General features: G+C 54.1%; 2 protein-coding genes across 11 annotated transcripts in view; both read right to left on the reverse strand.

The window, feature by feature from the left end:
- Positions 1-223: 223 nt before the first annotated feature.
- On the reverse strand, positions 224-12,213 carry PABPN1L (PABPN1 like, cytoplasmic). Its single transcript, XM_073308490.1, has 9 exons — positions 12,194-12,213; positions 10,942-11,119; positions 7,286-7,394; positions 5,832-5,899; positions 5,040-5,146; positions 2,953-3,040; positions 2,067-2,212; positions 1,711-1,721; positions 224-324 (listed from the first exon to the last, which is right to left on the reverse strand). Exons 1-9 carry the CDS (start codon positions 12,211-12,213, stop codon positions 224-226), a joined length of 828 nt encoding a protein of 275 aa, XP_073164591.1.
- A 2,838-nt stretch (positions 12,214-15,051) lies between these two features.
- CBFA2T3 (CBFA2/RUNX1 partner transcriptional co-repressor 3) overlaps positions 15,052-25,568 on the reverse strand; it is a 111,107-nt gene continuing 100,590 nt past the window's right edge. For 8 of the 10 annotated variants that reach the window (XM_073308218.1, XM_073308216.1, XM_073308222.1 and 5 more), the window contains 3 exons: positions 25,417-25,485; positions 23,652-23,842; positions 15,052-23,134 (listed from right to left, as the gene is read on the reverse strand). In XM_073308218.1, the coding sequence (XP_073164319.1) occupies positions 22,802-23,134; positions 23,652-23,842; positions 25,417-25,485 (593 nt within the window). In that variant the 3' untranslated portion in view covers positions 15,052-22,801. Of the gene's footprint in view, positions 23,183-23,651; positions 23,843-25,416; positions 25,486-25,568 lie in introns of all 10 variants that reach the window. The other 2 variants (XM_073308219.1, XM_073308225.1) reach the window with 2 other exon arrangements.

Here is a 25,568-nt window from a genome sequence, read left to right on the forward strand (position 1 = left end):
AAAACTGTGTCTGCTCTTCAGCGTGGGAGAGACCTGCCGTTCGAGATGGCCCGGCTGCCCTAGGCCTCACACAGACGAACGAGCAGCATTCCTGGTCCTCAATATAGCCCAGAGAGAGCTCTTGTCTCCTTGCTCCCAAGCTGCGTCAACTCACAGTGTTATAGCCTGGTCCGCCCGGTGATGGCACCGCATGAGACTGGCTCGGTCGATTGCTGGTTTCTCATCAGCGGGGCACATGGGCCTTGATAGGCTCACCATCCATTTTCGAGGCAGCGGCGAGTGGCTCTGAAGGGAGCCCCTGTGCATTCCTGGGCTGGAAGGATGCTGGAGTGAGCGGAATGTACTAAAAGTTCAAGCCGCAGGGCGCAGGCCTGCCCACAGAACCATTATCTAGCACCCTGGGTCTTCAAAGTGCTGTGCAAGCATTTCGTTAGCACAACCCCACCAGGAGACTGAGGCACAGACGGGGAGGTGACCTGCCAGGTCAGTGGCAGAGCTGGGAGCAGAACCCAGGAGTAGCCAATTCCTAGGGCTGCGCTCAACTAGATCACGCTGCCTGCTTTCACTGACAGCATGGCAGGGCCAAGAGGAATTCCCTATGCCACGGGAATAAACCCGACTATCCACAGTGAGGCTATAAAGCCGAGCAAGCCGTATCTAGCAATGGGAGCACTTTCATGCTGGAGAATCGGTCCCAGCGCTCATCTCAGTGTGCCTTGAAGCCAGCCATTCTTGGGTCACCGAGGTGGAAGGACATCCACAGGTACTGCACGCCCTGGGCAGCCGTCTCCCACAAGAGTCACTGCTCATTTCTGTCCCTTTCAATTGCAGGAGAGCTGCAGCCCGCAGGCCCTGCCAGGGTGCCCATGTTCACATCTGTGTGCGGCTCCAGGCCTCCCGCTTGCTATGTGGACACATGGGTGATGTTAACAGCATGTGACTGCCCGTGGGACCAGGAGAGGAATATGCTTCTAGTGCAGGCTTCTCTCTGAAGTAACATCCTCAAGCCCTTAGGAGAAGATTCCGGCAGGAACACGCCCCCTCCCCCTCCCACCCCTGACCCCATCTCTCACCCCATGGGGAACACTACTCTGGTTTTACTGGGGGGAGCCAGAAGTATCAAGGCTTGTGTTGATTAACCCCCTGCTCCGCTTGCCCTTAGCAAGTCCTGTCTGTATTCTTGCACTCTATCCCTTGCATACCCCTGCCTCCTCTTCTAAATGGGACAGCTTACATGGACTGACAATTGGAGCGACTTCGAAATCAGAGTGGAAACCCACCCTGAACCAAGGAAAGGGATTACTGCAGAACAAACACGGCAGCAGCCAGCCATTAAAACAAAGAGCGCATTACAATAGAGAGGCAATGTGGGCTAAGGGAGTAAGCATGGCCTGCAGGCTGATTCAATGGCCTTGGTTCTGCTAGACCTTTCTCTCCCAAGTTTTCCCACAGAGCGAGGGGAGCACTTGCATAGCTGGCAGTTACCTGGGCCTCGTTTTCACTCCTACATCACCTAGATCTGTTCCAAGCAGGGCCAGGCAGGCCACCTGGAGACTGAAGTGCCCGCAGCCAGTCTACGGTAGCACTCACACTGTTCATGGCACTGCAGGTAGCCATGGAGGAAAGCTCAGAGAAGAGTCTAGTGCAGATACAGGGAGTGTGCAGCTTTGGGGCAGGTGTCGCCACGTGGGTTTCCTCCTTTTGGAAAACAGGGATAAATACTCCCACCTTCTATCCCCCACTCCCTGGCAGGTGTAGGGACTCTGCTGGTGTTTGTCCCAGGCCTTAGCCATGGAAAGGGCTAGGTGAGTGCTTTGTGATATTCCCAGCCTCCCAGAGCTTCTGGAGTGCTGACCACCCAGCAGCTGGTCTGATAGGGACAGCCTATGCTTGAGACACCTAGTGACCAGGGAAAATGCCCTCCTCATGCCAATTGCAGAGCTGATTTTGCTACCACAGCGACAGGCCTGGAGACATCCCACACCAAACCCCTGCCGGGCAGGAGAGCACATGGGATTCTCCATTCTACTGCCGACCTCCTGTCAGCAGAGAACGTCACCGCTCACCTGTACACTCTCCCTCGGGGTCTTGATCTCAGCACTCCATAGACGTTTGCCCTTTGAGACAGGCCCCCCCTGCTTGGAAAACGGCCCCTGGAGCCCCCACGGTCAGTTGTGCTGATACCTGGCATGTTGGTCCTCTTGGGCAGGACCTGAGACAAGTCAAAGATCAAGGAGTGGCTAGGACCCTCCCTGCCCCAACACTTAGAATCATAGAATATCAGGGTTGGAAAGGACCTCAGGAGGTCATCTAGTCCAACCCCCTGCTCAAAGCAGGGCCAATCCCCAACTAAATCATCCCAGGCAGGGCTTTGTCTTCCCTCGCAAACTCCCTGTCACTTCCCTCGCAAACTGCGCGTCTCCCACTCGAATCAGAGACAGCGTATCCTGGGGTCTCGGTGAGCCAATAGCAACAGCTTCCCAGTCTGGTATGGCAGGGAGCAGGGTTTGAAGGTGGCCATGAGTGCTACATTTCCCAGGCCCTCCCTGCACTGAATGGCCCTCCCCGAGTGGAGCTGGCCCCTGGTCCCCAGAGGGCAAGACCTATCACCAGATGGGGCAACGTCTCCAAGGAGGGAGGCAAGAGGCAAAACCAATGAAACAAATAGCAAAGAAGCTGGAGCCAGGCAGGAGCAGCTCAGACCCTGACTCAGGCCTGCATCCTGGGAGACCTGGAGTCATGACTCAGCACTGGAAGGCCTCCTTTTCAGCGCCCAGAGTCACCTGAACAAAGTACAAACAGCTGTAGCCCAATGATACATCTCTTGCCCAGTCTGTGGTCCGGGTGCAGACCCCCGGGAAGCAAAGTGCATTTGGCAGGAAGGCGAATCCCTCCCTAGGTTCCTGGCACTAGTCACTCCTGCCTCGCACCTGTTGGACCCGGTGTCTTTACCTTGATGACCCGGCCTCTGAACATGCTCTCGTCCAGCTCCACCGCTGTCTTCACAGAGCTCTTGTCTTCAAACTCAATGTAAGCATACCTGGAAAGGGAAAGGAAGACAGTGTCTCCTTTGCACTGCAGCATCTGCTTGGGGAAGTCACAACACAGTAGCCCCCGCAGGTGGCCAGGTAACGTCACAGTCTGCTGCTCAACATGGGGAGTCTGTCCTGCCACTCTAAAGGCTTTTCCTTCAGATAACTGACTAGGCACCTCTCCAGACAGCACTGAGAGAATGGAGGGTAGCAGACCACACGAGACCCTGCTGCATCACGGCTGGCACAGTAGCCATACCTATCGCCATCGGTTCAAATTATTCAGGAGGTGCAATCAACCATTAAACAATGTTTACAGCACGACGGTTGCCAGCGCGCTTTCCCTGGGCTGGGATCTCTCTCACCACCTGGTGAGCCATGCTCTAGACAACCCGCCTAGGCAGCATACAGCCCCCTGCACCAATCTGAAACCGAGCTCACACCTAGCATTTAAGTGCAGCTCTCACTAAACAGATGCTATTGAGTCCAGATTGCGACGGGGACTGGGCCTGCAGCAGAAGTTTATAACATGGTTAGAGCTAGGAAAAGCACCTGGAGCTAAGCTTCCCAGGGGATTTTGAATCAAGGAAAATTCTCCAGCTTCAGTGACCAAGGAAATCATGCTATAGCTCTGAATCCCTGGCAGTCTTAGGCTCTGATACTGCAATTGATGGCACTTGGCTGGACTGCTGGGCCTGCACAGAGCCTCACTGAAGTCAGTGGGGATCTGCATAAGCAGTGAATTCCACCCACACGTTTCCGGTGCAGGACTAGGGCCTTCACTTGCAGGTTATCCAGGGCAGAGACCAACTTTATGGGTGTCCCATAGCACCGAGCACGTTGCCAGCACGTTCAGAATAAATCTGGACTCTCTAGAACACAGGGAGACAGCAGGCTCATGACTCTGCTATGCAAGAGGAGAGAAGCAGCAGCCAAGTTAGTTATAGAAATAAAAATATACACCTCCGTGTTAATGTAGAGGGGGGTGTTTACATGTAGGTGGCTAACAGTTATTCTGCAGATAGTGCTGGAGTATGTATGAAGAACTAGCTGGAGAGGCTGTCAGAAAAGCTCATCTCCCCTCCTGAGGGTAGTGGGCTATGGATTGAGACAAGTGAGTGCATTAAGCCATTATCTGGCCTGGAATATGATGGATCTTATGCAATGTCCCATTTAATTACTTTGTTCCTCATTGGAGCGTACTCATGAAATCACACAGACCCGAACCCTTGTACAGAATATGCACAATCGCACCTATCGTGACCTTGCTTACGCTAAATCTGAACAGGTGTATGTGACAGAATGGACACGTGCCTCATTTTGCGCAATATATTTTTAAACAGTCACTTAAAAATACCCAGTCTCCCCGGGTTATATATTTAGGACACATGGCATTTTGTGCAGTGCTGCTGCCAAGCCAACAGAGGAAGCACGTGTTAAGAGCCCAATTGCCAGAGCCGTGCTGACACCATTCATTATATCAGTGAAGTATCGGAAGTTCAGACATGTTCTCCGCAGCGCCTTTCATCCCAGCTTGTGCCAGATGGAACAAGCGCATCAACAGAGACAGAAACGACATTGACAAGTTTCCAGACAGGGTTTCAAACATCCGTAAGAGGAAGGAGTAAAGCACTGGGCTTCTGAGGTAACCTCCAAAACCAGACGTGCCAGGTCTGCAGAAGAGCTCTCTGCACCCAGGGTGGGTGGCAATAGCGGAAGAGGACAATGAAACAAACCTGAAAACCTAACCCAAAGCAAAGCTGGTCCTACAGCTGGTTTCCCTGCAGATGCTGGAAGTCAGACAGAGCCGAGGTTCCTGCAGGGATTTGATGATCCCAGCTAAAGACGGGAGAAGAAATAGGAGTGGCCCCCTCCCTAGTTAATGGGGCTCAGGGAAAGGAATTTCTAGAGCAAAGATATGAAGATCATGCATTGTGTTCTCAGAACATACTTCTCATCCCACCCCGAACTGCCACAATCCAAGGGTCCCTAGAGCACAGCACTGACCCTTTGGGATGTCCAGAGAATTTATCACAGAGGATGGTCACTCGGTTGATCTGTCCACAGCTATTGAAATGGGACTCCAGCTCTTCTGCTGTTCCACCATAGTCCACCTGCAAAGACATCCCCATTCCATTCAGATGCCATCAAGGGCACATGCCCATGCCCTGCCAGCCAGCCCCAGAACCCTTCCTGTGAAAGTTTGCGCCAATCAAGAAGTGAAGCGGCTCGGGCTGCATTCATCAGCTTTGGCCTTGTCTTCCCCAAGGATTCTCAGCAAGATGCTCACTGGCACAGGGGTGACACTGGCTCACAAGGCCTCGTGTAGACCCCTAGCACCGCAGCAGCTCCTGAGCCTTGTGCTGGCCGCTCACTGCACCGGGGTGACGCTCAGCCAGAAAGAATCAGACATTCCAGTTGGAAACCTGAAGCGAAGCCATGACCATCCGATCAGGGAACAGGAACAATACCGTGTGGCCTAGCTAGTCCAAACAAAACCACTTGTGTTTTTGAATATCCACAAGTGAGCCCCAGACCCAGGGTTAATGGTGGAAATTATCAAGCAGATAAGTTTGAAATAAGTTCAAGCCAGCGGCTCCACCCTTTCCCCTCATCGGAGGGGATGCGCAGCACATCCGGTAACGAGTCATTCATCCCACTGTGCTCCTAGGGGGAGGGCAGGGACAGACAGTCTTATGACACATCCCACCCCCAGCCCATTAGCTCTACTGAGCTTTCTGCCCTGGGAACATCAGCGAAAAGGGGGGCTCATCGTGGTTTTTGACCTCTCCCACTTACATTGCCCACGTAGATGGATCTCTGATCAGCCTCAATTTTCTCCTCTGTGGTCCTAGGAACGGGAATACCTGCAGAGGCAAGGGTTCCTTTGACGGTGCTGTTCAGAGAGCGAGCGACAGGGGGCAGTGGGGTTTCTGGCCAAGTGAGGTTGGTGCTGATGGGAGGGCAACCCTGACAGCCCTAGAGACTGAATTACTAGCCCCTTAGCCCTTTGGAGCAAGAGGTCTCCTCAAAGATGAAAGACAAGGTGTCCGTTTATTCTCAGGACATGCTTCCTCCACGCATCACCCCCTGCCATTTCTGTCCTGAGCACCCCCAATCCTCAAATCTGCCAACGTGCCTCAGGCCCGATCCAAAGCCCACCTCCCCCTGTTCCACTCCAGGGCCTCTCTAGTCATGGCAAACCACGCAGTGGGTGTTACGGACAAACTAGGCGGAGGCCACTGAACTCATTTCACATGTGACAGCCGTATCTGAACCACGATCTCCAGAGGTGAGAGCTGAGTGTGTTGATGCCCTGCTAGGCCCAAGCCTTTGTTGAGGGAACCAGTCCTGCAGCCGTCTGTGTTTATTCTCTTCCTCATTTGGGGTCTGTCCCCCTTTGGGAAGGGGGAGCATTACCCCAAACATGCCACATTGTGTCCTTAGAGCATGTCATCACCAGAGAGGCGTTAAGGCCCCCCGCAGAGGGTGGAAGGTACAGGGGGGCGAGGGGTATTTTACAGGCTCAGACCTGTAACCCATCTAGCCTGCCTCTTGGAGTGGCCTGAGCTTTGGAGAGAGGCGCTAGACCCCGACCCCTCCACCCCCCACTGAAACAGCCAGCCCTGGGGGAAGGATCTCCCTAGCCCCAGGAGCTGGTTCGTGCCCCTAGAGCTGACCTGGCATAGCAGGAACAGCCAGATGATAGAACTTCGACCCTGGAAAGCTCCGGGTACTTGTGCCAAGCCAGCAGCTTTGGCACCAACAGCACCTTCAAAGAACTCTGCCCTCACGCCCTAAGCCTCAACACCCCAGGGACGAAAGCTGTATCCATCACTGACTGAGGTTAAGCGACTTGTCCAAGGCCAGGCTCAGGGCAGAACCAGTTGCAGAACTGGGGACAGAACCCATAAGCCCTCACTCTGAAGCCCATGCTCAGTGTCCTAAGCCATGCGTAGGGGTCCTCCATCCACTCGCACACAGCCGAGACCCCCCATTCTCCCACTGCCTCCCTGCCAATTATGCCTTCGGAGGCAGACTAGGCTGGGGAGCCTTTGACACTGTCACTGTCCTCCCCCGCCCCGTGGCTAATGGGGATGTGGCACTGGCTGTCCCTTGAGGTCTCAAACACGGCAGCATTTCGCCCTGTGGTAGGAAATCCTGTCCCATGTGCCTCCCAGGTGTAGCTAAACCCTCAGCTTAACACCTCCCCTTGGGAGCCAACCCCGCCCTGGGGAGCTGCAGCGCCGTACCTGCCTGCGATCTCAGGATGAGGTGGTTCTTGGCCTCAGCCTGCAGCTCCTTGAGCCGCTCATCCTCCTCCTCCATCTCACGGACTTTGGCCTTGATGGCTTCCAGTTCCTGAGCACCAAACCCAAGAGGCCGAGCACGTGAGAACCCAGTGCAAAGAGGGGCAGCTCTGCAAGAGAAGACCCCAGGGGCAAGTCCCGTTTCCTCCCACCTGGCATCTGTCTTGTTTGCTCAGCATCAGCTCTACAGGGCAGGGCCTGTCTCATGGGGGGGGTGAGGGTGTCTTTGCAGTGCTTGGCATGATGTGGTCCCGAGGGCGACCACGACACACACACACACCACCCCTTCGGGATGGAGGCCAGAGATGGCATCTCCCAGAGCCAGGCTTCATCCTGGGATCTCTGAGCAACGTACAAAGCTCCATTAATGAAGCCAGGGCAGAATTACCTCCACTTTGCAGGTGGGGAAATGGAGCTACAGAGCAGGGAGCAGCTCTGGGGATGTCCTAACCACTAGGCAACGCTGCTCCTCTGCCAGTAATCACTGGAAGCCCTGGCAACACAGCCCCCCGCAGCCTGTCTCCATCACCGCCCAGCTCACTCCATCTGCCTGGGCCACTGTCACGGCAGAACAGGGGTGGGAAGGTCGGGTCAGCTGGGGAAGGATGGCAGGTGCGTGTCAGAAATAAAGGGCCAACTCCTACCCCCTGAGATGGGCAGCTCCTGTGGGAATCCCCTCAGGCTCGCACTCCCGCAAGATGCTAGGGGCAGGCGGGGCCCAGCCGGAGGCCAGTTCCACCTCCTGCTGCTGCCTCCTTCCTTGCCCCATGAACCCTGGCTGCTGGCCTGAGACAAGGGAGGCTGCTGGGAGTAGCTGCTGTCTCCCAGCTCTGCTTCCTCTTGGGCTTACTGAATCGCCTCCAAGTGTCTGGATACTTTCCCCATCAGGGGGTTCTCTCTGGGGGGTGCCCTTCACCCCCTGCTCACGGGGAGGGCCTGAGCCAGTGCTCTGCTCATCCGCATTCAGCTCCACCAGCCCCGCAATGCACGCAGCGGGGGTGCCCTGCACTGCAGGAGCTGCGGCTTTGCTATTCCTGGCTCATCCTGACTCGGACTCCTGAGTCCCCTGCAGGGGAGAGGGTAATAACGGGAGCAGACACTGCAGCTAGGCCTGGCTAAGGTGCCTATCATGGGTGGCCGAATGCAGCCAGGCACCAGCAGCCAGTCTGGTTGGTTTGGGAGGGGGGGTCTCACCCTCCACCCCAGCGCATTAGGCCAGTGACTGATGCTCAGAGGAGCTGGGGCTGCATAACCCTCGGGTGAAAGGCTGGAGACGTTTGTCCTGGATTTAGCCATCCTCCCCCTCTAGACACTGGGCCCCGCTCGTGGGCAAAGATGTGTAGTTGCCACCGGTCCAGGTCTGCCCGCTTAAGGTGCCGCCTTTCCCAACATGGGGACCCTCCCATGGGGGAAAAGGGGGGATGTGCAGCCACCTGAATCCTGCATACCTCTCCCCCACCAAGGAATGCTGCCAGGGGAATTGCATCCAAAGCTTGGGACTGGGGCCGTAGAGCAGAAGTTCCGAGGTGTGGGCTTAAAGGGATCTTACTGCAGCAGGGAGGGAGATAAAGGACTGGCTTTTACCTGTAAAATGGGCTCATTTGCACAGATGCTTTTAATAGGGCAGGGGCAAGGCTTATTTTTACCTAGGGTTCGGAAAGGTCGTGACATTTGGGCCCAGCGAACCCCCAAGAGAAGCAGCCTCCGAGCCTGGATTCTGCAGCACCGTTACGGTTTATCAGAACCGTACCGGACGTGGTCGTACCAAGCCCTCCGATAAAGGCTGCAGCCCGAGCGCATTGGGCTCACTCACCTCCCATTGCAATGCACTCACTCCAGGGTTGGGGAGGGGCTTGGTGAGGTTGTTAATTAAAAAGGAGACATTTCAGCTCCATATTTAAGCTTTGGAAAAACAAATCTAAGATCAAGAGAATTGTTTCTCCCCCAGTTCCAGCGCCAAGTAGCATTTGCTTGGAAGTAAACCCTTTCCTGCAGCATTGGTGAATATTTGTAGGGAGCATCGGGGCATTGTGGGAGAAAGCACGGGACAGCGGGGGAGAACAGCCCTGGGATAGCACGGGAGACCTGGAAATGTAAGACTGGCTACAAAGAGAAATAAGAGAGATCAGTTTAGTTGCACTAGCCAAGCCAACTACCCAGCACTAATGGTGCAAGTTACACAGCCTGGAGGGTGAACGCGACGTTATCAGCTTTGCTGCTCAGGGGCCAGGACATTTAAATCATATTTTACTATTAACTTTAAGACATTTCTGTGTGTATGAGTCTCTTTCCCAGGGTTATTTATGTCCATCCCCCCCCGAAGTCTGGTCACTGGCTCACACCCTCCCAGGAGGTGCGTAGTGTGTCCGTGTTTTGGAGCGGCCCTCCCCGCAGCCAGCCAGCACTCTAACCAGTCTCACATTTGTTGAGTGACGTCATTTGGGGTTCGATATTTATCCAGAGTAGGAACAAACCTGGTTTATTGCTGGCCTGATGGTAGCACCCAGTGGCGCCAGGTGCTGCCCATCTGCCCCATCCTAAAGAGCTTATGTTCTCGGGTCCGTCTTCACTGCGGAGTTAGCCTGGGCTCTTAGCCGGGGGCTGCCCCCTCCCTCCTGTCCACACACAACACTCTCTCACCCAAGTGCAGTGGTGCTTTCCTCCGGGGCTAGCTGGACAGGCTGGGCAATAGGCTAGAGCTTGGGTACTGCTTTCACTTGACCGGGTAAGGCCATGTACCTTGCAGTGAGGACACAGGCTAGATGCTGCCGAGCCGATATCCTCCAATGCCCTCCTGCAGTTCTCCCCCCTTGAGCCCAGAGGATGACAAGTTCCCTCCCAGTTCACTGGGAAAGAAGCAGAGCGGCTCAACAGCACAAGGGGATGTGCCCCCAGACGTCTTAGCGACGCCTCCCGAAGAGCCCAGCATCCACAAGACTGCAGTAACTCAGGTGGGGCTTTGCAGTCTGGCTGCTCACGCCTAGCCAGGCTAACCCGAGCGCTGATCGCCCGAGCGAGCTCTGCAGTGAGGACACAGACAAAGGGTACGTCTGCACCGCAAGCGGCAATTCAAAACCGGGTGTATTCGTAACTCGGGTTAAAACACCAGCGAAAACCCGGCAACTCTTCTCAACTGGGGTTAGCTGCGCTGCCCCACAAACTTCAGCTGGAGCAGCTTATCCGAGTTCAAGCAGAGTTATTGGGTCTTCCCTGCGATTAGCTAACTGTGGTTAGCTAAACTCAGTTAAATACACCCTTTTTTGCAGCAGCAGTGACAAGTGACTTGCCCAAGGTCCCAAGGCAGGCCAGTGCCACAGCCAGGACCAGAACCCAGGTGTCCTAAGTCCTCCCTTGTCCAGTGTCCCAGTCACCAGCCCATGCTTTTGTAAAGCATCAAGGGGATGAAATTAGTGCCACAAAATCACATTCAGCCAACCAATGAATCACACTGCTCCCGAGCCTTGAGGGAAAGGTGTAGCAGAACCCCACCCTGCATCACCACTGTAAAGTGGGGGAGGGGGGTTCCCCTCTTGCCCCATGGCAGGTCCCTGGAAAGACACATCAGTGGTTGCGGCTCAGTGCTCTAGACACATACTCACCGGGTCCAGCACACCCAGCTCCTCTGCGCTGTCCCCCTCCAGCGGGCTCAGGTCTGAGTCTTCGTCCGCGGCCTTCTGCCGAGCTGCCATCTCAGCCATGTCCCAGGAGGAATCCACCCTGGCCAGGGACGGTGGTGGGTCCTGCCACCAGGCCCCGGAGGGGTCCAGAAGGAGGGGGCTTTATGGGAACCGTGACAAAAACAAAGAGGTTTCAAATGACATTTAAGCAGCTAGAGACGCTGGGTTCCACTGAGATGCTGAAGCACTTCCCAAGTTTTCACCCATGCTCCCCCCCAGACATATTCACAAAGCCCCCTCGTTATCCTCCCTCAAATCCCTACTCTGCCACGGGCCCGACACAAAACTTGGCCCTGGTGTGCCGAGAGCACGGCCCCTCGTGCTGATCAGCACGGTCATTGTTTCCTTGCGCTCCCCCTTTGGTCTGTCTGGCTCTCTCTGTTAAGTCTCTGCTCTTATATTGAGCTTGTCAGCTCTTTGTCCAGCCCCTGGCACACTGGGGTCCCTGGTCTATGACCCAGGCGGACTCTTAGGTACGATGGGAACACAAATCGTCAATATGACTAATCTTGCAGCTTCATCGGGAGTCTTGCCACTCTTGGTGTTTTGCCTAAAGCCCCAGCTCCTGGAGTCGTGAGGGTAACAGGAAAACTGCAGCTTACATTTTTTTAAAGTAAGTCTCCGGCCCCCCTAGCTGCTGAGAAAAGCAGGGCAATGGGAGCTGGGGAGAGCCAGAAGGCAAATAAAGAGAACCCAACACTGATTATTTTTTAAAAATCTCATGAGCATCTCATGACACCCACTCCTGAGTTCTGAGCGCTTCGGACTAGATATGCTGCAGCACCTTGCACGTACAATGGCTCTGAACAGGATAGGAGCTATGTATTTTCCAGGCCAGGCCAGTAGCAGCCATCTCTGTGCCCCAAGCAAAGGCAGGGCAGCCTTGGCTTTTTGGAAGGCTTTAGACTCACCAATTGGGGCAAACTGTCCCCCACCCATCCCAGTGCCCCCAAAGCCACAGGTTTGGCACCGTCACTGAAGCATGGCTGGGGCAACCATAGCCCTTTGCATTGCCAGAGCACAGGCCTGAGGTTATAACTAGGCAAGTGGATGCTTTCACCAGTGCCCGGGGCAAACCAGTCCAATGTCACCAGCACTGGAGGAACAGAAAGCAACAGGCAAATCTGGGGGACACCCCATTCCTGCAGCAGGGGGACCCTGCTCCACCCTTTACCTTGCTTGGAAGCCAAACATTTTGAGTGCTCCCCTTCTCACAAACAAACAAATCAACCCCCTGTAGGGAACCTGGAGACCAGGAGGAAGCTGCACCTGGGGCAGCCCCTGCCAGCTCTCCATTTGATACATCAGCAGCCAATCACAGGCAGCGGTGACCCACCCAGGGGCGGAGGGGTCCCAGCCCAGCTGGTGTGAGCACCAGAGCTCCCTGCTGGGGGGTGTCAGAGCAGCTCACATGTTCATAGGTTCCCTCTGCTGGGGGAGCTAGTTTGGCAGTACAGCTCCTTGGGTAGCAGCTTCTGTGCTTCAGAGTAGCAGGTTGGGGGTTCTAGACCCCTGGTGACTAGCTAGCTGATCACACAAGTGTCCTCCTCTGCCTTATTATTGGGGGTCACCTTACAGCTCCCATTCCCCTCTGGTTTCAGCGTAGCAGCCGCGTTAGTCTGTATCTGCAAAAAGAACAGGAGGACTTGTGGCACCTTAGAGACTAACCCATTTATTTGAGCATGAGCTTTTGTGAGCTACAGCTACGTACATCCGATGAAGTGAGCTGTAGCTCGCGAAAGCTGATGCTCAAATAAATTGGTCCGTCTCTAGGGTGCCACAAGTCCTCCTGTTCTTTTTGCATTCCCCTCTGAGCTGCTTGCAGGTCATGTCACTGCTACTTCCCGCCCTGTAAGGGTGCACTGATGCCTCTCTGCCCAGGGCTTTTTTGGGATGGGAGGCTTAGGTGGTGGAGGGAACTAAATCAATACTAGCATTGTACCTCTCCCCAGGAGCCTGCCTTTGAATCCAGACTGGCTCGCACCGAGATGCGTATGGCCCCCGAGACTGCAACGGGGATCCCTGCCAGCTGGGGTGGCCGTGCATTGGCAGAGCTACGTGTATGTGTCTGGGATGCTCTTTATTTGGGCCCCAATCCAGGGAAGCAGGTGTCAACTTCAAGCATCTGAGCAGCCCCATTGGACTCAACGGGATTACTCATCTGGTGCTTTAGTGCACGGCTGGAGCAGGGCCTTGGCCTCCGCTGTCCCAGCCCCGCCGCCAATACTGCTGTGGTAAGAAGCCTTTCAGCCCAGCATTTCCAAGCCAGTCACCAGGGCATCCGCCCCCGTGTTTGACACCAATGCACGGCTCCGGGCCCTGCACAGAACATTGCTGGCCCTGGCCCTGAAACGAAGCTCACCTCCAGTAGTTTTCGTACACAGACATTTAGTGTCCGTGGCATTGCGAAGCTCCCCTCTACTGTCAACACTGGGGAGAGGGGAGCTGGAGAGCAACGGGGGGCTGCAGGTCAGGACTGAGATGCATTGAGTGAGGCTGCTGCGGTTCACCCCAGAGGTGGCTGCAACTCCATGGTGGAGGAACCAGCCTGCTATACACAGGGCTTATTCACCTGAAGCCAAAGTAATGAGGACTGTGGGTCCCAGCAGCGGCAAGCCCCCTGGCGGGGGGCAGAGCAGTACAAAGTGTCCGCCCGCCCTGCTCCGGAGTGAGTAGTGCTGGCTGAGCTGGGGGCATTGGCCTGGATGCCTGGGGGGGTGGGGGGGGGCGAGTGCACTGGTTCACCACATCCCTACCGCCCTCACCATCGGCTCAGCCCTTTCTCAGGAGAACCAACACGGCCTGGCCTGGCCTGTCTAGGGGTGAATCCCTCTCCCCTGAAATGGGCCCACTTCCTGCTCCCATTCCCCTTCCCCAGCTGCACTCCTCCTCCGTTTACCGGTGCCAGCCCTCCAGCTGGTGGCTCTTGTTTCCTTTCTGCCCCCACCTGGAGCAGCGGCCCCCTGCTCCTTGTTTCCAGATGTTTTTATCTGCTGCAGCAGCTGACAACAAGGAGATCCAGAGGTGGTGCCAGCAACATCTGACTGTTGGGCTCTCGGGGGACCCACCAGCAGGTGCCCCAGGGGGCACAGTTTGAGGATGGGGCTTACATGGGAGTTTGTCCCATATGTGCAAAGCGTGGGAATGCACGCTTGGCGGGGGTAGGGGCTGCATTGCAATATGCCCATTGTTAGCTAGGGATGGCGCAAATCCAGACCCCTTTGGGATTTCAGTGGGGGGTTCACACATCGAGGCCAGGAGCTGCCCCCGCGGTTTGGTTGCTGGGCCTGGAAAGGGTCTCCTCTATGCCTGGTTTGGGCGTGACCAAAGTCTTGTGCGTGGGTCACTGTTTCAAATGCTGGATGACTTGGGAGAGGTCAGAGCTGGCGGGTCTGGAGCCAGACTCCAGTGCACATAACCGGAGCCCTGCCTGACCCAACCCCGGACACCTACAAGACCTCGTCCTCAGCCCAGCTCTGGTGCCACGGGCCTTGCCCCAGCCTTGTTTCATCTGCAAAGAGCAAAGCTGAATGCCGGTTAAGTTAAAAGGGTGGAACTTTATTAAACCCTGTGCACTGCTTTGCCCAATTCGGCTGAATTGCTTCCCCTGTTCTGCTGGTGTCCTCTCAAAACCAGAGAGTCCCTCCAGGGAACGCTGGCCCTCCGACCCCGGTCCCACTGATCAGGATACAGTCCTCACCGCTATGAACAGGGGAAGTGGCCGAGCCATTCTGAATCAAGGTTTTCAAAAGCAACGAGTGATTTTGGGGACCCATCTTGAAACATCTTAAAGGGTCTTGATTACCAGTGGGTGGGGGATCATCGCTGTTTGAAAACCAGGCCTCTAAAAAGGATCTCACATTGGGCACCAGAATCATTGGTCACTTGAAAATTGTGGCCTTCATGCTGGGTACAGCCAAGATACACTGATAGAACCCAGCTCCCCCCCTCGGCCTCCTAGTTTGGCACATCGCTGGGGGAGGAGGGCCGGGGCAGAACAGAACACAAACCACAGCAGCGGATACCCCTGGGTGATATTAAATTGTCTTTATTCCACGGATACAGAGTTAAGAACAGACATAACCTGAATCATAATGTTTACATCTTTCACAGGTCAAACATACAGTACACTTAGAGAAAGCAGGGAACCGCGCGGGGAGGGGGCAGCATGCCAAAAAACCTCCTATCATGTCATGTCTCTGGAATGGCCACGGAAACCCACAAACAGCAGGGAACGGGGTGGGAGGGGGGTGTGCGTGATTTCTGTTTTTTCCCCTCTTTAAACTCTTTTTCCACGCACGCCCATCAGTCTATACAAGCAATGCCTCCCCCACCCCCCTTTAATTCAAGTATTGCACAGTTTTACGAGTCAATCGCCTCCCAGCCCCCTCACATGGGCCTGGCAGGAGCAGGTTATTGGTTTCTGACAGGGCGTGTCAGCGGCTTTCGAGACTTTCGGCAGAGTCACTTCAGAGATGGGGGAGCAAGAGCAGAACTGAGGGTGGGTCACATCCATTCGTGGGGCTCAGCAAAGTTACACGCAAGCTGGGCTGAGCAGCTTGGGCTCTCCTGAATTGCAGGTGGTTGGCTGGCTGGGTCACACCAGGGCCAGGGACAAGGGAATGTGCAAGGAAGGGGGAAATTCTGGGAGCACCTGGTGGGTTTTTTGTTTGTTTGTTTTGGGTAAGGAATCAGAGCAAATTCTCCTGGATGGCTGCTGCAGAGCCGCCTTTCAGAGGCTCAGACGCCAGATCTGGACGGGATCCCAGAATCTGCCGCTCTGAAGAGGCTTAGCAGAAAGTCTGAGAACCTGGGTTTGCTCTGTATTTATTTTCCCTGGGCTGTGTTTACGTCTGTTTTTTTGACACCCCAAGCAGGGGTGTCCTGCTGCTGTTCTCCAAAGCAATTGACAAGCCAAGAGATGGGCTTGTTACAAGAAACAAAAACACCCTCCGGCTCCCCCAGATTTGCCTTACATAAAACCACCAGAGCACAGAGATGGGAAGAAGGGTCGCTCCTACCAGGTGGCAGGGATTGCACCCCAGGAAACTCCTTCTCCTCCCATTCATTTCTGTAACTAGCGTACACATGAATTAAACTGAGCCCGGCTGAAATACCCACCCACCTCAGGCAAGCACCCCACCCTAAGCACAAAGGCCACAAAATTGGGTGGGGATGTCCATAAAGAAAAAAGAGGATCGTAAGAAAGAGGAAGAGAAGACCGGAGTACAATGTATGTGTCTGTGTCTGTGTACACGTACAAGGAGTGTATGGTGAGTTCAAATGGGGAAATGGCCAGGAGCAAGACAGCTGCCCCAGCAGCACTGGCTCTGGTTTGCTCCTACAGAATTGATCGCACCCATGTAATTTCTGCCTGTGTTTGCTGGTAAGCGTGCGACCGGAAGGGTGTTTCTGGCAGTCTCAAGGAGACTGACTCTCCTTTGCTGGAACTGACTCGAAGTAGCCTAGGTGTGGGCTGGGGGGTATCCAAGCCATTAGACCCAACCAATTGGCATTTAAGAACTGTTGGTGCAGATCGCAGGTGCACCATGAGAAGTGCTCCCAACACCTGCCTCCCCAGGGAGACGCACACTTGCTGCTTCGCTGTTCACCCAGCCGTGCCCGTCCCACGCTCCCCTGTCCCGGGAGGTGGGAGCTAGCGCAGGCTGACTCCCGCCTGGAAGATTGTGCCTGGGAAGGACCTTGCTGCCGGGACATCAGAGACAAGCAAGAGGGATTGGTAGGGGGCTGGCAGGGTTGATGGAGGAGGAGAGATGAGAAGAGCTGAGCAATGAGGAAGGATGGAGGGATACGATTCGAGTCCTACTCCACATCTATTTGATAGGGGGTAAAGCACCAAGAGAGAGATCACGGCGGCTGCGAGAAGAGAGTGTAACGAGCAGCAATGGGATGCTATTAAGAAAGGGAGAATACAGACTATCCGGAAAACCTGGCAGTGAGACGTGGCAGACCAGGGAACAAAACCCCCTCACTTGGTTATTTAAAACAGGACTAAGCAAAGCCCCAGTAAATGCACCATGTGGAAGAGTCTTGTCCGGACCCCGGCATGATCTGAACAGAATTCTTCCAGCTCTAACGTCTAGGATCACCAATGAACCCTGGCCAGCCAATCCAATGGCTGTGTCCAGCACTCGCATGCTGGAGCCGCGCTGGCATGAGGTCCCTGGGGTGCAGCTCTGCCCAGCTGGAGCAGGGCAGGTGGGAGATGCTTTGGTTTCAGCTTGGATTTCAATTTGGAAACTTGAGGGATGGGGCCAAGTTAAAGAGCCCTCCATGGAAATGGGTCCACAGTGAGTCACGCTTAAAGCCAAACAAAATCCCCATCTTGCTGTCCCTGTGTCAATAAACTGCTCGGCCCCTCGGCACATGCTCTAAACTCTCTGATCCTATGTGCAGCGCAGGGCTGGGGCTCCAGCACCAAAAAAGAACCTGGCATCCTCAGGAGTGACCTGCAAAACACGCCCGCTTCCCTCTGCCCCGTGGAAACAGGAAGGTGACCTGAACGAATGCACTGCCATGCCGTGCCGAGGCACACATTTATTGCAAATGATGAGCCAATCCTGCAGAGAGCCACATGCCCAATGATGTCAATGGGATTGGAGGACACAAGGTGCCACCCGAGATGGCATCTTTTGGGCTGTCCCGGATCCCAGATGCCTTTGTGCTGAGCTGCCCGGCGTTGTTCTGACCCCACCCCCTCTTTAGCCACAGAACCATCCATCACCCCTGCCTGGGGTTGGGCGCATCCCGTTTCTCTCCTCACTGCTCCATGGCTGCTGGAAGGAAAGCGGCAGGCGCCCTACCCCTCACACTCCTGCTGCTGCCCCCAGGCAGAGCTGCCATGGGGGGAGGGTCACCCCAGTTAAATACCTCCTGGCACGGGCTCTGGGAGGGGCGAAACATTGGCCCTTCCTTTTCTGATCATCTCCAGGGACTTCACAAAAAGATGCCCAAAGAGCCACTATCCAAGAGAGAAAAATATCCCAATTTCCCCTCCACCCATCCCCCCAGTAATATGCATGGAGACAGCTCCTGGGCCCAGGAGTGTCAGCATTCCCTGGATTTTTGGCCTAGGTTAAGTTCCTTTTCCTACACAATCTGGGCCGCACTGTAACACTAGGATCCCTGCCATGAGGCAGGGTGGATATGCCGTGGAGTGGGCCAAATTCTGCTCGTAGTGACATCCCTGCAAACTCCATGGAGACAAAGCACTTGCAGGTAAGTCCCTGAGAGCAGAATCTGGCCCACTGCACACACACTACACAATCTAACCATGCTGCTTTGCCCCAGTGATTTAAAACCTGCTGACATGGCTGTGGCTGAGCTTTCTGTTAATTCTCCCAGCTGTTGTATATTCCACTGGGAATAATATTCCCAGGCAATGGGAGGCAGAGGAGAGAATCAGGGATTAGCAGGACACAGGAGGATGAGGTGACCCTGCAAAACCCACACATAAGAAAGCTCTGACTGAGGAGGTTTAGCAAGAACATCTCACAATGAAAGAGCCTGGAACCGCATGCATCCTCGAGCCCTACCCAGGGGAGTCAGCGAGCGGTTTTCTTTGTGCCACCCTCTTGCCCACGAGAGTTACCGCCTGGGAAGCTGCATGCTCCCATTGGTTTTTTGGCCACTGAAATACTCTATTTTAAAGCTTTCTGGTTTGGACTTCTGCAAGAGGCTCCCCTCACGATCACCTCTCCCCTCCCAGAGCTTTTGGTTTGAAGGCAAGCTTACTGAGTTCTTTTACAATGGGGTTATTTCCGTTCTATACAATTGTCGTCTGTGGTTTTTAAGCAAGTTGGAGGTAGAGAGGCAGGGTCCAGATGCTGAGCAGATGTGAGACGGATGGGACAGAGAGGCGGCCAAAATTCAAGCACAAGAGGAGGTTTAGAAAAATAACAAACACTAAGAATGGCAGGACGAACCCTGCAGGTAATTACATCTGAAAACTCTTATATATTACCTCTTTTCATGAAATATAAGAAAAATAGACAATATACATATATCACTTGATAAATAAACACAACAATTGTTCTTAGGGCGAGTGTTGCATGTCAGAAAACCAGGGTCAGAACCTAACGCTGGATGAATGAGGCTGCGGAAGGAAACAAACAGAAGCTACGAATTCTCAGGTTTGGCCCATTAAAAGGTCTTTGGCCGGATTCACTGCAAGCTACCATCAAATGGTTGGTAAACAAACCCCCAGCAATAGCTCCAGCCCAGCTAATGAGGGCAGCCACCGACTGCTTTGCAGCACATGGCTCCTGCAGAGGGACTGATCTCTGCACAGCTTCATCTTGGGCTTCAAGACTCAGTACAGGTCTTTCCTAGGGAGACCCTCTGTAATGCAGAGAGATCGGTTCACTGGTATTGCTGCTGGGACTGGCCTGCATCAAACAGCAAATCAGTTCCAGGGGAGGAAGTTCTACACTCACATATATTTACAGGCTGCTTTGTCCCTTGTACTGTGTCTCTCCTCCCATCCCTCACCGAGGGTGTGACCTTCCTCTGGAGAGCTGCAATTGGGACTTTGGAGGAACTGTCTCTTGGGGCTGGGCGGCTCATGGGTTGGTATTTTCCAGGAGAAGATTCTTACTAGCCAGGAATTCAGGCCTGCTTTAGAAAGACCACTTGCCTGGGGTTGGGGGAAGGTAAGGAAAGTCTTCCACAATTCCCCAGGGATGTAAGAGCTGCATTGCAGGCCAGGACAGAGAGCTAAAGCAAAAAGTCTAGTGCATTTTTAACTGCCCTTCCACCCCAGTCCCTGCTTCCAACAGCATTCCAACAGTGTCCATATTGTCTTGTCAGGACACGTTACCGTATAGGCCTGGCGGGGGAGAGGAAGGCTACAGAATGGGGGTGCTTCTGGCACTTGTTGGCTACTGGACGGGTTGAAATGCTGCCGGGTTCGCTGAGTTCAGAACTGGCAGGTGTTCAAAGCCTGAAAACTTTGGATGTGAGAACTGTGACTTCATCCTGCTCAAAGCCAATAGCAAAACTCTGGCTGGCTTCAATAGGATGGGATCCACGCCTGGTTCTTAAGATTTGATACCCCGATTGTGGCAGAGAGCTGAGATGAGGGAGGGGACAGCAGGGTGCATGGACTGCAGCGTTGCACTAACAACTTTCCTCAATCCCCACTTCCTGCCTGGGTCTGTCTTGCTTTGAAATCATAGAATCATAGGACAAGCCGGCACCAGCTGCAGAGAACCACGCGGCACCGTCTACAGCCATCCCTCAGAGGCAGTGAAAGTACACGTCAAACACAGCCCTCCACACTCTTCTCCAGGACAACCCGTCCCAGAGCCAAGACGACATGACCAAACGGCGTCAGAGCCACATCCACTGAGAGAAACAGCCACGAGCCCAAACCTGCTCCATGGGAACACGCCGCACATCTGAGGAGAGACACAACATGGTCTTTACAACTTCAGAGCAACCAGGAGGGAGCTTGAGTGGGGTGCTAAATGAACAGGGAGGACTCACATTGGATGCGATGCAGCTAACGGATCCAGGGCTCACAACTAGAAAAGAAAGGGCAAAGCAGACCCAACCGCAGTGGGACTGAACAATGCCGCCTAGCCCTGCATGTATCCATTGTGCTAAACAAAGGACTCCTTGTTGTTCCAAAACCCGAATCGATGTTCTAAAGAATCACACAGTGCTTCTGAAAACAGCAGAAACAAGGGAGAGGTTCAGGGGTGCGTCGTGAGGGAGAGGAAAACATCCAAACATAGCCACCTTACGGTTCTGAGTCAATCGCCCTCAGCCAAACCTCCCTTTGCAATGACTACTGACTGGGAACTTTTTATTTGAAATCCCTACTTTTTTAAAAACACACGTGATGGATTTTGCAACTCCGGAAAACGAATGCTCCTAACGAGCATGTGGATTTTGCGTTTTTTTTAAAACCTATTTCCTAAACTTTACATACTTCAGTGGTTTATCTTAATTTTTTTATTTGGCAAACGTCTCTTCTTTTATTATTATCATTATTATTATTTTTTGGACCTCTTCCAATACTATATACATTCACATTAACATACAATATTTGCCCTGACCATGGCTGGGCAGTCTCTAGCTTTCTCCCTTTCTGCAGTCGTGTCACTTTCCATATTGCACTCCCGTCCTCTGTGCGTTATACACGATGCAAGAAATGCAAAATAATCTACATTGTCTTTTTTTCCTTCTCTAAGAACAAGTGTTTGTTTGTTTCCTTTCTTTCCTACTAGTAACTGTTGCAAAATCATATGAGGGGGTGCGGGGTGGGAAAAGAAAAAGAGAAAACGAAATAAAATGACCCAATGACAATGTTCATCACAGGACTGGAGAAAACATCTGGAGAACAAGTAGACACAAAGCAAGGGGGTCTATCTACAGGCAATCGAAAGAGTCTTTAGAAGGGGAAAAACAAAAGGTGTCTTTTTTTTTCCTGCGAAAGGTTGAAAGGCAGTCACAAGATACTGGAGCAAGAGAGGTGGGGTTATGGAGAGCAGAGAGAGGTAGTGGAGGAGTACAAGAAGCAGAAGGTACTGGTGCAATTGCTTTCTGCTCACACTCTGACGAGCAGTGGAGAATCAACGACAGATTGTCACAGTTCTGTTTGAAATGATGCTCTCTCTGGAACAGGACCAGGATCTGAAGGTTCTTGTTCATTAGCACGCTCTCCTAGGCAAATGAAACACGTTTATAATCCACAGAGGGAGGGAGCACACAACGTTGACTCCCCATCACACACACACACACACACGCACAAAAGTTGTGTATCTTTTTTTTTTTTGCTTTATTTTAATAAAATTCCTTAAATCCACAGATGCGCGTCCTTCCTCCTTCAAGGTATGCGTGGATGCTGAGAGTCCAGCACAAGAACCCACTCCACCCCACCAAAGAACGCAAGGAGTCCAAGAGCGCCGGCTTGCCTTTGGCCAGTCGTCGTGGTTTGGTTGAAAGGGATAAGTGCTGCTCCTTGTTTCACAAAAAACAAACCAAAACCATCAACCGAAAAAGTAAAAATAACCAACAACAGAACCAAAAAAACTTTGGCAGTGGAAAAAAAGTTTGGATTTTTTTGTTTGTTTGTTTTTGGATTTCCTTTGGAGCAGAGGTGAGTCTGGTATGTTCTTGGCTAGCTAGCAAGGTAGTTTACAGGTAAGCTTCCTTTACTTGGTTTTACTTTGTTTTGTTTGTTTTTTGGATTTTTTTTTTACTTAAAGCCAAAGAGTTTGACGTTTTTATTTTTTATTTTATTTTATTTTTTTTACAAAAAAAAAAAGAAAAACGAAAAAGAAGAGAAGAAGTTTCTTGCCTTCTAAAATCGAAATCCTTCATCATGCCGTCCCCCGGCCGCACTGGGAGGGAGATTTCACACACATGCGCACATCTCCAGGGGGATAGAGACTGGTGGGTTTCCTTTCCCCGAGTCAAGGTGCGTAGAGTTTGCGGACAAATTCCTCGTCCGAAAAGAAGAAAACAAACAAACAAACCGACGACGACGATCATAACTCCCCAAATCATAGAAAACCGAAGCGAGAACAGAGAAGATTGGTATTTGCCTTAACTCCACTTAAAGCCCAGTTTGAGGATCCGTGAGGATTACATGTGAGAGATCGAGAGGTCATTTGGAGGTCACAGAAGAGTCAGGTAGCTGAGGAAGTTGCATTGAATGCAGTTAGTTTTTCTTTTGGAGAGAAGCAGTAGCAGCAGTGACGTTCTGTAGGTTTCTCTGTTTCTTTCCCCTCTGTTGGCCGGCCGGGGGGGTCGGTTAGCGTGACGCCGTTTCCAGAGGAGCCGGGGTGGCCGGCGTGCCGGAGCGCGACGCAGCAGCCGAGCCGGTTTCGCTGGGGCTGGCGGCCATGGTGGCCACGCTGGTGATGGAGGTGCTGACGGCCCCCACGTCCGGTTGAGCTGAGCCCACCCCTAAGCCCACCCCGGAGGAAGGGGCTGCGCCGGCAGAGGTCTGGAGGCCCTGCAGAGTCTGCCCACAGACGTGGTGGTGCTTCTCCCAATCCTTGTGCTGGCAGAAGGAGCCGCAGTAGCGGGCCGTGTTGCATCCGCTGCAGGTCTCGCTGGCCTTGCGCCCACAGTTCCAGCAGCTCTGTACGAGAGGGCGAAAGCAGAGACATCAGCGTCGGGGCGGTGCAGCCTGGAAGAGAGACCCAGCCCCGCTAGACACCCCCTGTGGGATGGAACCGTCCAAAGGATCCCGAGCACCCACTGAACACAAGAGACCTCGGTCTTAGGTCTTAGGTTCAGGCCCCCAAAGAGTACCATTTCCCTGGCCACTTTCAGGCAGACTCTGGGCTGGTCGCGCTAGTTAGATTTCACAGTATTGGATCTTTCTAAACCCTCAGTACCTGGGGGAAGGATGGGCCGAGCACGGCCTGGGAGCTGGGAAGCCCCCACAGTGCAGGGTGAATTGCCTGCTCATCTGGTTTAAAACCAGGCTCCTGAGCTCGAAATGCTTGAACTCAGGGGTTGTAACGGGGCGGCCCCCTCACAGCAAGCTTCCAGCCCCGGCTCGCACGCTGGGGGCGCCCGCGGTGTCAACAGGCAAAGGGTTAAACTCTTACTACCCTAGCGAGCACGGCGCAGCGGGGCGAGCTCGCCTCTACCTCACTCGAGTCCTCCTGCTGATTGATCACAGTCAGCGCGTCCTCGGAAGCCTGGCGCTTGGCCTCCGCCAGGGCCCTCTCCATCTTGGCTCGCTCGGTAGTGATCAGCTCATGGGCTTTGCGCTCCGCATCCGACACTGCCTTCTGGAGCTCGGACATGGCCTGGCGCTTCACCTCGTTCACAGCTTCTTCTGAAAGGAAGAGCACAGATCATGTAGTGCAGCCACCGAGCCGACGGCCCGCAGGGGCAAGCCACGCAGCAGGAGACCAGAGGGCAAGTCTGGGCAGCTGCTCCCTAGGGTTTTGCTGTCAAGATTGGGTGGCCTGACTTTCTGTAACACGCCCGTGCTCACCCTGCCACAGCTGGCAGCGCAGACCGGCTCTTTGCATGTGTGCATACACACATGAACACGCACACACGCATGTGCACAGACATATGAACACACCCATGCACACACACTGTTTGAATGCATAAATGCTCATGCAAATGTGTGCCTAGCTCTCAGGTTGAAGAACCGGGGAAGTGCCAGACTGGCTCAGACCCATGGCCCAGCCAGCCCAGCATCCTGTCTCTAGCAGTGGGTAGCACCAGATGCTTCGGAGGAAGGTGCAAGAACCCCACCAGCGTGGACAGCTGTGGCAGAAGCAGCCCATAGGGGGAAGTTTCCTCCTGACCCTGGTAGCTAGGGGTTGGTTTCTACCCTGATGCACCCCTTCTAACTGCGGAGGGTCTTGTTATCCACACAACCATCTGTCAAGCACAGTGCACCCTATGGAGGAAAAGCACGCACAGTGAGGGTTTCAGAATGAAGCTTCTGGGAGGGCAGGGGTGTCTTAAAACACGGAGGGAACAAGGGGAGAAAGCCTTGACCATGTTCTCCATGTCCTGTCTTTTACAGATTCGCCCAGCGCTGGTGCCAGGCGGAGCTGGGAGGATGGAACCGACGGCCCACTGAGCCATGTCCCATCGTGCCCAACAGCCAAGCACAAGCTTTTCTGAAAGCCTGGGCTGCCCAAAGAGAGCAGTTTGGGTCCCTGGCTCCAGCAGAGGGACATGAGCTGGGTGTGGATTCCACGGCAGGAAATCCCAAGCATCCAGGCTCGGTTTTGGCAGAGAACCCCTCCATGGCGTTCAGATCCCCTCCTGCTCTCCCAGTGAGGGGTGATCCAAAGGGACAAACTAAACTTCAGGGAACCAGGGGGAGGAGTGGCCTCATGGTCCAGCACCATCAGAAACTATGGGAGCTTGTTACCCCTCGTCCCTGCCTTCCAGCCCCTGGAGTGCTCTACACGTAAAGGTGCCCCAGAGAGACGGGGCGAGAAAACTGGCCTACAGTGGGCGGGATCCCATCCGTAATCTCCTGAGGAGTTCGGTCTGAGTGTGAAAGTCCCTATGGGACTCATCCAAGGCCCGGGGGAGCCAGTGGAAAGACTCCCATTGACTCCAATGGGCTTTGGATCAGGCCCCAGGGTCACTAAGCACCCCAGCCGCTGGTTCGGGGGAAAGGAAGGAGGCATAGGGATGACGTTTACGTGTAATGCTTGCTAGTCCCCAGGGTGTCCTAATGAACAGGGCTCCTTCCCCCGATCTCAGCCCCCGAAACACAGCAGGGGAACTCCACCGAGGTCCAGGCAGTAGACCCAGGGGTGCGTTTGGCCCAGCGACAGCAGAGTCCTCAGGCTCAGCCAGGCCCCCCGGCACCGCCTCACGCCGGCCGGTGCCCTGCTGGGCTGCGGACAGGGGATCCCGCGGTGGCACACTCACCAGCTTTCCTCCAGATTTCCTCGGGCATGTAACCAGAGAGGGGCCTGGGCACAAACTCCCGGTGAGTGTCTGAAAACAAGCGGGGAGAGGAACAGGTTGGAAGAAATGAAGCGTGCAAAGCAGCAAAGCCCCGGAGAGCTGCGCTACAGTGC

The sequence above is a fragment of the Lepidochelys kempii genome, chromosome 12, assembly GCF_965140265.1.
Source record: "Lepidochelys kempii isolate rLepKem1 chromosome 12, rLepKem1.hap2, whole genome shotgun sequence".
NCBI lineage: Eukaryota > Metazoa > Chordata > Testudines > Cheloniidae > Lepidochelys > Lepidochelys kempii.